General features: G+C 49.6%; 2 protein-coding genes across 4 annotated transcripts; one reads left to right on the top strand and one right to left on the bottom strand.

Moving 5' to 3' along the window:
- Positions 1-215: 215 nt before the first annotated feature.
- Positions 216-6,471, top strand: LOC120659421 (ubiquitin-conjugating enzyme E2 2-like). Its single transcript, XM_039937563.1, has 5 exons — positions 216-530; positions 707-732; positions 4,830-4,919; positions 5,029-5,117; positions 6,056-6,471. The coding sequence occupies exons 1-5, from the start codon at positions 406-408 to the stop codon at positions 6,182-6,184; spliced, it is 459 nt and encodes a 152-aa protein (XP_039793497.1). The 5' UTR covers positions 216-405; the 3' UTR covers positions 6,185-6,471.
- Positions 6,472-6,904: 433 nt separating this feature from the next.
- Positions 6,905-12,510, bottom strand: LOC120659419 (probable inactive leucine-rich repeat receptor-like protein kinase At3g03770). 3 transcript variants are annotated; one of them, XM_039937561.1, is made up of 10 exons: positions 12,224-12,502; positions 11,836-12,067; positions 10,139-11,753; positions 9,902-10,035; positions 9,572-9,812; positions 9,248-9,456; positions 9,032-9,063; positions 8,503-8,924; positions 8,021-8,343; positions 6,905-7,019 (listed from the first exon to the last, which is right to left on the bottom strand). In XM_039937561.1, exons 3-8 carry the CDS (start codon positions 11,520-11,522, stop codon positions 8,507-8,509), a joined length of 2,418 nt encoding a protein of 805 aa, XP_039793495.1. In that variant the 5' UTR covers positions 11,523-11,753; positions 11,836-12,067; positions 12,224-12,502; the 3' UTR covers positions 6,905-7,019; positions 8,021-8,343; positions 8,503-8,506. The 3 variants fall into 3 exon arrangements, with proteins under 3 accessions (XP_039793495.1, XP_039793496.1, XP_039793494.1); XM_039937562.1 differs by having other exon boundaries at positions 9,032-9,060; positions 10,139-12,067; positions 12,224-12,510; XM_039937560.1 differs by having other exon boundaries at positions 10,139-12,067.
- Positions 12,511-13,940: the final 1,430 nt, after the last annotated feature.

The raw sequence follows: 13,940 nt of genomic DNA, 5'->3' as shown, positions 1-13,940 counted from the left end.
GTGGCGCCAGCTGACTGACATACGGCCCCTGGTCCGGCACCTGTCAGTGACCTGGACTCCCGCGAGTACGTCGGCTGGTGGGGTCATCGAGGCGGATGGACCCACGGGTCAGTAGCTGCGAGCCGAGCCCTGCGTGGAAACGAAGCGACGTCGCGGGGAGGTGATGGCCCACCGCCCCGCGTGGGCGTCGCGGCCTCCACTCTTTCCACCCGTGAAACTTTTCTCACGCGCACCCATTCCACCACCCACCGTCTCCTCTTTCCTTCCCTTCCTCTCTCTCTGTCTCTCGTGCCCCGAAGCTTCTCTGATTCCAGACGCAACCAGAGAGAGCGGGCTGAGCAGCGGCCCGCCGGAGATCGATCAAACCCTAGCTAGGGTTTGAGGCGCCGGGCGGCGGCGGGGGAGATGTCGACGCCGGCGAGGAAGCGGTTGATGCGGGACTTCAAGCGCCTGCAGCAGGACCCGCCCGCCGGGATCAGCGGCGCGCCGCACGACAACAACATCATGCTCTGGAACGCCGTCATATTCGGGTGGGTGATCCCTCGGAGTTCGTTTGTTCCCCGCCCCCTCGCCCCGGAGTTCGTTAGCCCCGTCCCTGTTCTAGGGTTTGGGGCTTTGGATCTCGGGGGGAGGGAGACGGTGCCTAATCTATTTTTGTTTTACCCGTGTTTGCGGTGTTGATGAAAGGGTTCCTGTGGTTTTGCAGGCCGGATGATACGCCGTGGGACGGAGGTGAGATTCGCAGCTTTGATTCCCCCTCTGATCTGTAGCCGATTTAGTGCTTCTTGTGTCGCTGCTAGTTGCTTTAACGTGGTTTGATTCGGAATCATGCATGCGTAACTGCAGATAGGTCGTGTGATATTACGGATTTGGTTTGCCCTGGAACTGGGACTGTCTAGGAAGCTCAGGGCAGTTTTTATCTTGTTCCTATTGATTAATCTGTGGGTGTCGGATTTGCTTGGAAAATTTTGTTGTGTGTTTTTTGTTCTGTAGTTGTCCGTTCAGAGTTGTCCCTGGGGCTTACTACCGCAAGGTGATGGTGAATTGTAGGTTAGAGCTGCAGATTCTGTAACGGCTTTGGTCTCTATTAAATAAGAAGCGACAAGTTTGCATGGTGATACCCGTAGCACCCAATAGGCTAGATTGTCCGTTACACTTTTGGTTTCTGTTAATCGGAAACGACAAATTTTGCATGGTTTACTAAAAATGCCTACTGTTTAAGCAGTTTCATGAGTGATACATGGGAACGGTGCGTAGACGACATTGACGGTTTGTACTTTGGGTTTTAAAAGGGTAGCATGAATGGTTCAGTAATGTATGTTTGCTATGTCAACAAATCTTTCCATATCTACCTCACCCTGAAAATCATGCTGCATAATTGGTTCAGTAATGGTGTTCAGTGTTCTGCTTGGAAGATTTTTTTCTTTTATCATGTATTATTCGGAAAGAGATGACTACGACACCAGAGCTAGGGGGGTTATCCAGCAGGGGCCATGCCCTTGCTACTGCACTGCATATATTGTCAGATAGATTTTTCATGTGACGCATAGGCCTTGCCAAAGTGATGGGATTCTATCTTGTTGCATTCCTGTTTGTGAATTATGGATTATTAACAGTACTCTATGATACTTGCGAACATAGTGCTTCATGATTCCCTTTCCCTCTTCATTAGTTCATTCCTTGATTTTTTAACCCCACAAAAGCCAAATTGTGCGAGTGATAATTCTTCACCTAGCTAGGATGAGGATGTCTGGATGTGCCTTGTACATTGTACTGCTTAGGCAGTGGTTCGTTCTCTCAATTTCTTTCAGTTTCTAATGCATTCATGAGTAATTTGGTTCCCATGGCTTACATTAACTTGTATATTTTGTTAGTATTTGAAGGATAATCATAGCTAAACCTAAGTAAATTCAAGCCATGCATAAATGGTGAAAGATGTGGCAACATATATCCTACTTCAGCCCACCCATGTAACTCCTGGCTCCACAATTGGATGACTCTGTTGATTACTTGATTTAATTAGTAATGCAATCTGTTATGTAGACTTTAACATCAAGATGCTGTTTTGTTTTCCTTCTTCTGGTTTCCATTTATGGCTATGGAAACATTATTAATATGCAAGTTAGGGTGCGTGATGCTAATACCCCTGTCACTTCTATATCCTTTTTGTTTTCTGGCCCTTGTCGCTTACGCTAACTTGTTTGAGAGCCTTTGTTGCTGCTGCTACTGCCATGCTTATGATATGTTGGTGATATGATTTCCTGTATTCCAAAGTGATCCTTGTTACTAATTTTGGATTTGGATTATATAGCTGCTTGGTGGCATGCAATTTGAACATTGTAATGAAAGCGCGTGTTAGGATGTGATTCCATCAAACAATACGATATCATGTTAATTGATTGTGACTATCACTTAATAGGTAATTGAAACTAGGATGATAAGCTTGTAAGGCTGGCCCTTCAAACATGAATGCTATTAGATATCTGCTAGCCTAGCCTATTGAGCAAAAATGCTGTGGTCCATTTACACTCGTGCATGCATGGTGCCCCCATCACTGGACGGCTGGACCTGGTGTTACCGTATCCTGCACAGGCATTGGGCCTGGACCATAGCCGTTTAAGTAGTCTTAAACACTTACATGGGATGCTTGCATCAATTGTCTACTGCTATATCTTGTTTGCCTTGATGGTATTCATTTTTATTGCTTACTCTTTGTTTTAAAAAGCACTAGGGGCTATTCAGGTGCTGTGCTGGCACCTTCTCACCTAGTGCCTTGTGGTGTTAGTTAGGCTAGGTGTCTGGCTGTCTGCTTAGCCTGCCTGGGGCATTCTCTTATAGCATGGCAACTGCAGTGGCAGTTGCAGTACTGCTGGTTTAGATCAGTAGTACTATTGTAACACTGATGATTCAATGGCAAACATAGTTCTTAAGGCGTCGCCTAGGCGACGCCAAGGCGTCAAGGCGCTCAGGGAGGCCAAGGCGTCGCCGACGCCCAGCAAGAAGAGAGGAAGAGCAAGGGGAAGGAGCGACCGGGAGATGAAAGGAGGAGCAAGAAGGTTACCAGAACTAGCAGGCGACGACCTCCGCCTTCCTCATCCTCGACGGCACCAGCGCCGGCGATATCTGGCCCCCAAGAGAGAGGGTGTAGGCCGCCAGCACCTGGAATCCTCGGCGGCGGTGCTCTGTTCCGTCTCTGCCTACCTGCCGGCGCCCCTTCCTGGAGCGGCGGCGCTGGTGCTCCATCTGGGGGTGGCTGCGGCAAGGAGGAGGACCGGCGGCGCTGGTGCTCTGTCTGGGACGAGCGGGCGAGCGGCGGCGCACGACGATAGGGTGGAGAGGGTGGGCTCACGGGAGGACTGATGAGTAGTTTATGGGCTGGTAGTGACTTGGTGGGCTGGGCCTTGCATTCTTCTCGGGCCTTTTCTCTTTTCTTTCTTCTTTTCTCATTTCTTTTCCCCTTTATACTGCTAATATGCTGCTTTTACATTGGTGTATGGCGTCGCCTCGCCTCGCCTAGGCGTCGCCTAGGCGTCCAGAGGAGGTAGGGCGCCACACCTCGCCTCAACGCCTTAAGAACAATGATGGCAAACTGAAATGGACCTTTCAGATGTTATCATTGCACTTCATATGGAATTGATTAATTTCTTTTTTCCAACATCAGCAAACAAACATAACAAGTATAGTTGTATGATAAGATTTCTCTGGGTTCTAGCTGGATGTAGGCATTATTTGTATATGAGAAATATTGTAGTCTTCAATTATTACTTGAGGACTAGAAGATAAAATTGGGGGACATGTATGGTTGGGTTCCATTTGTGTGCTTAGTGGAATTTGGCATATCTTAACCAAGCCCTTTGCATGGGCTCGCCGTGCGTTTGTATGGTCTGGTGAAGCTTGTCTTATAGTTTAGGTGCTTTATCTGTTTTCGATTTTATCGCTTTTTGTTTTGTCTGGTTCAGTAATACCGCTTATCCAAGTGAGTTTTACGGACCCACTGGACCAGAAGCTTCTCAAGCTCAAGCTCAAGCTCAAGCATTTTCTTTTCTAGGTGGATGTAGGCATTATTTGTTTATGAGAAATATTGTAGTCTTCAATTATTTCTTGAGAACTAGAAGTAGAAATGTGTTTTGCATATTTAGTCAGTTTCTGATCCTATACAGGCCAAAACTATAGTTACTTTAGCAGATCAGGTTTGCTACTGGCTTCTAGTTCAAGGGATATTTTTCCTGGTTGAGTAGCATGATTAACCCCAAGCTGGAATTTCTAACAGATTTTTACCATCTATTTTAGTCATTTCATGGATGCACACCTGTAAGGCGTTGCTGGTCTATAAGTCCTTGTTTGTAGAAGTAGTCTAACATATTTTGTCTTCTCAATCGACTTACAGCAATGAGGGGCTGTTATGTATAGCATATGTTATCTCAGAATACATGCCGCTTTATTGCAGTATCATATGGTTAATAACCACTCAAAAAGTGCAATGAGGCATACTTGATTAAATTGCAATGTGAATTCAATGAATTAACATCTATGGAAGCTGTGCTCAGATATCCTCTTATTTGTTTTCATTTGGTTCTTACTAACTTTTTCCCATTTTATAATTGTGAATTGATGTTTCACTACTTCTACATAGCCTTGAAACATGGGGCAAAAAGTCGAGTGTTTGTTGAAAATTAAATCCATATTTTCTTACTATGTTATAAGATTGTGGCTTCCTATTGATCATTGATGTCAATATCTCCCTTGGTTATGTTGCATCTTTAGATGGCTGTGCGGTATTGAGTTGGCATTGGCAAGTTAACTGACTGTTGATTGTTTCACACTTGTAGGAACGTTCAAGCTTTCCTTGCAATTTACAGAAGATTATCCGAACAAGCCACCAACTGTTCGGTTTGTCTCTAGGATGTTTCACCCAAATAGTAATATCTCTTTCCCTTCCTACCCTCCATCTCCCTCTCTCTGCATGTTAACATCAATATCTAACTTGAAGTTGTGAGAATGTGGTTTGACATCCTACTTTTTATGCAGTATATGCAGATGGAAGCATCTGCTTGGATATCCTACAGAACCAGTGGAGTCCTATATATGACGTAGCTGCCATATTGACTTCTATTCAGGTATCTTTTTTTCTCTCTTTGGCGCAAAAATATGAATATAGTGCTAAGATTTTAAAGTAGAGTCCTGCTATACATACAACCAGAATGTACGATCGGATTGTATGAATAGTTCAAAGGAGGGATTTGATTCACACCAGTCCCACAGTTACACTGTTTGTACAGTCAGGCTGTATGTATACATATTCCTAACATTCTAAGCGGACCCTTATTTTGGCAGAAATTCGTGTGTAATGTCCATTAAACTGAATAGGTTCAGTGGTATCTTGCACTGTCAAAGTTAGTACTGTAAATGTGTTGAATTAATTGTTGTGATGGTTCAAATATGGAAAACTATTTAGGTACACTTATTTATAGCTTCCAGGCCATAAAACTTTTTTTTATTTGGTAAATCTGATAGTTACTTGCATTTCTGTGCACATGATTAGTTCTTTCATAGCCATTATAATACTCGTTCTGTGTACTGAACTCTTTCGTAGCCATTATAATACTCGTTCTGTGTACTGAACTCTGAGAGTTATGTTCGTCATCACTATAACATTTAGAAGTAATATCATTTTTGTGAAATAATGCAGTAGGTGAAGTTTTTCTGTCATAACATTATTGACAGAATGCTGGACCTAGTTTTAGAGCTTAATTGTGAAGGGAACTAGTGGACCTAGAAGCATAGGGCTATGATTAGGATTTGAAATTGCATTTGCAGATCACTGGTCTGGGGCTCTTGGCCTTACAGCACTATTTATGAATGGTTAGCAGTGATGTCGTGTCCATCAAACTATGATGGAAGCATGTTAACTAGATCCATTTTCATGATACATGGTTATGTATTTTTTTACAATTTACATGCTACCATCTATTGATGACTTTTGCCTGTAAGTTATATCTGTAATGCACACCTGTTGTATCTGAACTAATCAGCTTGCGCTGAATTTGCTTTGCAGTCCCTGCTCTGTGATCCAAACCCAAACTCTCCAGCAAACTCCGAAGCTGCCAGACTGTTCAGTGAGAACAAGCGGGAGTACAATCGCAAAGTCCGCGAGATCGTGGAGCAGAGCTGGACGGCCGACTAATGCAGGGTGCCAAGGCCGCACCTGGGAAGGGTGCAATAATCAAGAACCAAAAAAGAACCTTGTGTTTCTGGCTTGCCAGACTTGTCAAAACATTGAAGAACTCCCGTGATTGCCTGTAGTCTGTCGTCGTTGTGGTTTTTGTGTCCCAATCCAGAGCGCCCTCGGTTGCTCGTGGTGGTGGCTGTTTTAATGTAGCGGTGCTGTTGACCTATCTTGCTCATGAATTAAAAAGGATCCTGGTTATGTACAGAGTTATAGCGTGGGAATGGTTTGCCCAACTGCTGAAATATCGCTGCCCATGCATTGTGGTTTTGGTTTGACAGCCTCCATCAGTCATCTCCTGTAGGGACCAAGGCGAGGGTAGCTGGCCTTGCCTCTCTGGCCCCTTGTGTCGGCAGCTGGGAGGAGAGAAATTTGTGTTTGTGTTGTTCTGATCGATCTGCACTTGAAACCTTCCTGATAGTGGTTGAGAGATCACGCTGGGTACGCCCGTGACGAGATCCTGCCCTGATTTTATAATGTACGTACGTAATGATGACAAGATGGGCTGCGCGCTGGACCACCTGATCCGGCATGTTGGCAACGCCGTGGCTGTCTGCCATTGCTGCCCAGGATGGCATCTGATAGTCTGTTGGAGGAATAAAGCACCTATTGACCCACAGTGCCTCCATGTCTTCCAGCTCCTCATCATAAAATGCAGAGAGATCCAAAGATGCTAGGACATGTTTGAGATCACTGTATTTCCCTTGTTTTGCCTTCCAGCTCATAGCTACAGTTACAAGACGTCACACTTCCTGAAGACCCCACCGAGGGTCAAACCAAACATAGTGCCAGTTATGGCTGGGCAGAAAACCCGAAACCCGAACCCGAAAAACCCGAGCCCGAACTCGAAAAACCCGAACCCTAATCCGGGTTCCAATCCACGGTACCCGAAATTAATACGGGTAATTCGGGTATTGGGTCACGGTACCCGAAATACCCGAACTACCCGAAATACAACTCAGCCCAACTATTTTGAGTCAGCCCAGCCCAGTAGCCCACCAAACCTTCTTGCCATCCTTCCCAGCACTGATAACCCTAGCGCCCCCCAGTCCCCATGCACCCCGCACCTCGAAGCGCGGCGGCCATCAGCGAGGTACCAGTCGGCGCCGCTGACGCCCCCGTCCCCACCGGTGTCTGCGCCACCGTCGCGGGTGCACACCCCCACGGCGCCCAGCGGCGGGTCGTCGCCGCTGCGGGCCATGGCGACGCCGTTCGCGACTCGCATCCCACCCTCAACCTGCAGCCGCAACTCGCGGGCCCCCGCCAGATCTTGGGAGCCTACACGAGACGCCCACAGGTCCAATCTCCCCCTCTCCACCTCCCTCCTCTCCGCCTCCCTCCTCATTCTCCAGCTCCTCCTCTGCAGACTGCTTAGATCTCTAGCTCCCCTGTTCGTCTTTGCAGGAATGAAAACGGACTGCATGCATTAATTGCTCCAATCCACTTCATATGCCGCATTCATCAGGCAAGGGAGGGAGATCCACGCCAAGTCGCCAAGGAGCCCACAGATGAGTCTGACTTGCAATAAATCGCTCTGCTCCACCAGTGCAAGCCACGGTAGCAGCGCCAGCATCACCGTGCGCCGCCTTCTCGCTGTGATCTACTTGCACAGATAGCAGTCGGGTAGTTCGGGTTACCCGAACCCGAACCCGAATTTTCGGGTACCCGAAATGTCGGGTTTTCTTTATTTCGGACAAAATTCGGGTATCATTTTTCAAAACCCGAAATTCTAAAAACCCGAAAAACCCGACCCGAATTTTTCGGGTTACCCGAACGCCCACCTATAGTGCCAGTGCCACAGTGGTTATTACAAAGTCAACGGATTCATGAAGGGAAAACAGAAACAGAAATGGGAAAAAACAGTAAGCGAAAAAAAAAGGCCAAGAAAGCTCTGTACACATCCTTGATCCTTGGGGGTAGTAGCAATAACTAATACGTAGTATGAGTTTCCAGCTTCAGCTGCAACCCTGCTATACACTTAGCCTGACACCACTCTGTTCAGTTCTCTACCATGCAGCCGTGTTGATCAGACCGACCCTAACATCATCAAACGAAAATTGTTGCTCCATGCTGCTTCGCCTGATCGCGCCAATGCTCCTCGTTCTTCACCGTCCGACCTGCATCGAGCAGCGCCATTTGAGATTTCTAGCACTAGATGCAAAGCATGATCGATCACTGCTCGGAAACTCAGATGGTCACCACACCATCATCACTCATCGAGACGTGCAAGCAAGACTGGCAAGTGCGATGCTGGAGAATCGAGTGGTGGCGCGTACCTAGCTAGGCATAGGCAGCAGCATCCGCCGGCGCCGACGCCCTGGGGATCTGCGACGGCGACAGTGGCGACTCCTCGCTGCTCTGGGAGCGGGAATCGCCGGCGCGCCAGTCGTCCTGCACCTGCGCGGCGAACTGGAGGTTCCAGAGCACGTCCTCCACCGACGGCCGCTGCGCCGCCTCCTTGGCCAGGCACCGCAGGCAGATCTCCATCACCGTCCGCGCCGACTCGTCGGAGCACGCGCGGCCCACCGACGGGTCCACCAGCAGCCGCCGCCGCGCCGGGCTCTCCGACGTCAGCGCCGACTGCAGCTGCTCCCGCATGATCTCCACCTCGTGGATCGACGTGATGGCCCGCCCCGTCACCACCTCCAGCAGGATCACGCCGAAGTCGTAGATGTCCATCTTGTCGCCGTTGGCCACCCTGCGAAACGTAATCTTCAGATAACAAACAGTTCTTGGCAAGATCATTTACACAATCTCACTTGCAGATGTGATAACTACTCAGGTGATTGTTGATGAGTACTCTACCTGTCAGATGGATACTTGCTTCCTCCTCCTCCCTGCATTGATCCCACAAAAAGAACAACACCATTAATTCAGAGCAAACTATTTCTAGTAGTACATTGTTCAGAAAAGTAAGAACAGCATCATTAATCGCTCTGTTTAGCTGGTTAGCTAGCAGTGTTTTTCTCTCACACCAAATCAGCATCAGCTACCGGCCACAACTAGCCGCGTGGGTTTTACCTCTGATTTTGCAGTTTCGGCTAGGATGGGGATGTTGTAGCTGCCGATCTTGGCGACGAGGTTCTGGTCCACGAGGATGTTGGTGATCTTGAGGTTGTTGGCGAACAGCCCCGGCATGATCCCTCCGTGCAGGAACTGGATGCCCTTGGCCACGCCGATGGCGGTCGAGATCCTCTGCACCCAGGGGAGCCTCCTCCCCTCCGTTCCCTCTGAACAAGCGAGCAGACAGCATCCAATCCATTCCATCACTGGTCAGTTACATGTCCGACGAGGGATGAACACACTCCACCATGACAGCAGGGACGGGGACAGACAGACACTCACGCGAGATCCTGCTCCTGAGGTTGCCGTTCTGCACGTACTCGAAGACGAGGTAGAGCTGCGTGACGGTGGAGTCGTCGAGGTTGTACTCGAAGCAGTGGCCCAGCGCGCTGACCAGGTGCCGGTGCCGCAGCTTGGAGATCATCTCGATGTGCCGGTTGAAGCTCTGCGACGTCTGGCTCCGCTTCACCCGCAGCGACCGGATCGTCACCGCCGTCCCGTTGCCCAGCGTCCCCCGGTACATCTGCCACCGTGATCAAGCAATCAGCCGTGCCATCTCACACACAAGAAACTTGCTCGATCGGTTCCAATGGGAGATCCAGCAGCAGCTACCTGGCCGTGAGCATCCTGTCCGAGAAGGCAGGAGACCTCGAAGTTGTTTGTCGCCGCCTCGAGCTCCACCAGGGAGAAGGTTCTGTACGCCGGAATGCCCAGAGCTCCCAGCTTCACCGTCTGCGATATGTAACCTGATCGTCCCGATCAACGATGAAGAACAAGTCAGTGGCACTGAAATTTCAGAGGAATTGAGCAGTACACGCAGTGCGCAGAGAGATGCGAGGATGATCGTACGAGCGTCGGCGAAGAACTGCGAAGGGTAAGCGCTGGAGGCGTGCTCCACCAGCCGTCGGGGCGGCCTGGCCTTGGCGCGCCTCATGGTCACCTTCCTCACGGCGAGGAAGACGGCCACGCCGACGAGCACCACGCCGGCGAGGGCGCCCGCGACGATGCCGGCCACGAGCCCCGCCTTGGCGCCGCTCTTCCTGCTGTGGGCCTGGTCGGGCACGATGCCCACGGCCAGCGCCTGGTTCTGGCAGAACAGGAACGGGTGCTGCCAGCCGACGTCGCCGCCGCCGGTGGCGGACAGGCAGTTGGACGCCGCGACGAGCGTCACCTTGGACTCGTCGGGCTTGCTCGAGGGGGGCCTGGTCAGGCAGGACGGGAGGCTGCCGGTGAGGAGATTGGACGACACGTCGACGAACCGGAGGTTCTCGCCGCAGGACATGTTGGCGGCGAGAAGCCCGGTGAAGTGGTTCCCGGCGATGCTGAGGTACTCGATGGACGGCAGCGCGAGCAGCGTCGGCGGGAACGGGCCGACGAACCGGTTCCTCGACACGTCGAGGTGCTCGAGGAGGTAGAAGGAGCTGAGCTCACCGGGGAGCCCGTCGCTGAACCGGTTGCCGCTGAGCACGACGCTGGCCACCTTCCTCCCCAGCCGCGGGAACGCCGGCCCGAGCGAATTGTTGGCGAGGTCGACCACCTGCAGGTTCTTGAGCGCGCTCAGGTCCGGCACCGCGCCGGAGAGGTTGTTGGAGGCGAGCGTCAGCGACCGCAGCGACCCCATGTCCCTGACGGACTCCGGCAGCGGCCCCTGCAGCGAGTTGTTGCGGAGGCTGAGCACGGCCAGCGACGGCAGCTTGCCGAGCCAGCCGGGGAGCTCGCCGGAGAGCATGTTGTCGTCGGCGATGAAAGTCTGGAGGCTGCCGAGCCGGGACAGGCCCTCCGGGAGCTGCCCGTAGAGGTAATTGCCGCTGATGTTGACGATCTCCAGCGACGCCAGCCGCGACACCTTCCCCGGCAGCGGGCCCCAGAGGCCGAGGCCGGTGAGCGTGAGCACCCGGAGGTCGGGCAGCCTGGACAGCGTCGTGAAGAAGGCGTCGATGCTGAAGGTCTTGGGCAGCGGAGGCGCGCCGGCGCCGCCGGGGCCGATGATGTGGAGCTGCGTGACGCTGTCGCCGTAGCACTCGACGAAGGCGGAGGCTGTCTTGTAGTCGCCACCGTAGCAGAAGTCGGTGTGGTTGGCCCAGGTGCTCAGCACCGGCGGGTAGTTGAGCAGCTGCTGGATCTTGAGCAGCGACCATGTCTGCGACGACTGCAGCTGCGTGGACTCAGGTACCATTGCAAGCAGCAGTGGCAGTAAGATGAGCAGAGAATGCCTGCAACTTCTTCTAGCCATTCTTGGACCTCGCTAGCTTGCCTCAAAGACTTCTTCCTCCTCTTTCTTGAAAATTGCTGGAAATTCCTTCAGCCTTCTGAAGATTCGTCAATGATTGCTAACTTGCTACTGTGCAATCGATGAACGGCAGCTTGATGGAGGACAGCAAGCGCAGAAATGTTGACCAAATGATCGGAAGCAGAGGAACTTTTTCTCCAGCTGTTAATCTTTCTGCCTTCTTAATCAAGAACACTAAAAGAAATATGTGCAGAATCTGTAAGAGGATTTCTGTCTGAGCTCTGGATGCAGGGAGCAAAATGAAGCAGCAACTAACCGAATTCTCACAGCAGCTGAGCTGAGAAGATCTGTAGTTATTGAGATAGCTACCGGTGACCAGAAAAAAAATGTGCTGTGCCACAATGTCCAACCCTGCACAGGGATCTGATTGGTAGACCACCAGTTGTTTTCACCCCCCAGCAAGCAAGCACTGGATGCTAATGCCTCTTCCTCCCCCTGCAGCAAACCTCACCAGATTTGCTCCCTTTCTTCAGGAACTGGCAACACAACTGCAGAACAATAGCATCGTCAGGTTGTTACCCAAGCATCACCTCTGCAGCAAGATTGCTAGCACTGTCACCTACTAACCACTGTCTTTAACTCAAAACACTAACTACTATTAACTCCAGGAAATCAAAAAACAGAACTGCAGGAACTCCAATTACCTCTGAGCAGCAGCTCACTGTCACTGCTGAGAATGCAGAGGCCAGCTTGCAAGGAACTCAGGGAGCATGTGCAGATGAATGCAATGGAGCTAAGCTCTGAACGGGAGCAGCATCAACAGTTCTTATTATTTTTCCTGGGGTTTTGTGGGGGGTCACTGGTGAGGGAATCGTATGCCCAGTGTGTCGGCTACTACTATACTGTCGCTGAGCATCACGGGCTGGCTTGAGGCATGAGGCAAAGGGCCAAAGTTTGAGCTGGACGATGGAGGTTGGCTAAAGGACAATGAGGTGAGGCCTGTGCTACCTTTTGCTCTCCCATCATACAAAAGCTAAGTGTAGGAATCAAGCAGGGAAATTGTTCGTATTTTTAGGGCTATGCCTCTCTTTCTTTGAGTTGTACTTTTTATATTATGTGCTTTCCCTCTTCTTCATTCTGAAGTTTTGGTAAAGCTAGGGTGTAACAACTAACACTATGTTGTTTTCTGGTAGGTTAACATTTTGGATGCAATTTTTTTAGAATTTTGCCTTAAAAATGTTTCCGGTGTCACCTTTTTTCTCATATAAAATGTTTCCAGTGTAATCAGTCAGCATATAAAAGTTGATTCGGTGGCAGAACAACATCAGATCAAACTGTGATCTGGAGTAGGTTTATTGATTAGAGTAGTTTATCTTTGTTCTGAACATACAGAAGCTGATTTCCTTGTCCCAGCTTTCTTCAGGGACGCAGAGAATACTAAGCTGGGCACCGTTTTCCAGTGAGCTTGTGCAAACATTTAAAACAAACTTTTAAATAGAGAATATGGATTCCAGATGCCTGGAGAGTATAATGCCAGGGTGGCCCAATAACTTGAATTTTGCTCTAGCAGTGGACCTTTCATTCCTCTGATTTGACTGGTTTCATCATTTTTGTCCTTCCTTCCATTCCTCTGATTTGCTTTACATAAAGCAGACAAGACGATGTGAGCATCAGTTTCACTTAAGGCAGCAATCATGCACCAACCCCTCACTTCATAGGCAAAAGATGTTAAGAAACACACAGTTAGTTACATAAATAATTTGTGATACTTGGTAAGACACAGGTAGACTATGTATTTGGCCTGTGAAAACATTTCTTTTGGAATCCCTGTGAAAGCTTTGGAATCTGCATGCAGAGCATGTGTGTTGTGTTCCCACAATGACTTGGATGTTTGTGTAGATTTTGGTGCCCACACACACTGTAGGCGTCAGAAATAATTAATTGCTGGATTTCTTTCTCAACCACCGCCCCCCCTAATTGGGCCCTACTGTAGTAGAATCAAAATGTCCTATTGGAAACTCTGAGCTAGCCCACAATTCATGTGACTCTGAGTGAGACAAAAATGACGGCAGTGTGACACTACCATGTAGCATTGGATGCTAACTTGCTAATGAGGATGGTTAGCTACTAGCCTACTAGCTAACCTGGTGATGGTGCCTGCAAAGCTTCCCCAGAGGATTAGCTTAATAGCTAAAAGGCGTGGTTGACAGTAGAGTATCACCCATGTGCATGTCATGTAGGCTGTAGCACGCAACTTCTGTGAACCGGATACCTTGCTACTTTCTCTTGCATATTGTATTGTGCGTGCGCGTGCAGGTGGGGTGGTCTGGGAGCAAATAAAAAGTTTTTCCTTTTTTAAGAAAAATGAAAGGAAGCTGAATCGAGAGCAAATAAATAGGGTGGAATACGCCTTCTCTTTTT

Source organism: Panicum virgatum, chromosome 2N, assembly GCF_016808335.1.
Source record: "Panicum virgatum strain AP13 chromosome 2N, P.virgatum_v5, whole genome shotgun sequence".
Taxonomy (NCBI): domain Eukaryota; kingdom Viridiplantae; phylum Streptophyta; class Magnoliopsida; order Poales; family Poaceae; genus Panicum; species Panicum virgatum.
Note: the sequence above shows the minus strand (reverse complement) of the source record. Positions and strands in the feature narration are given on the sequence as shown.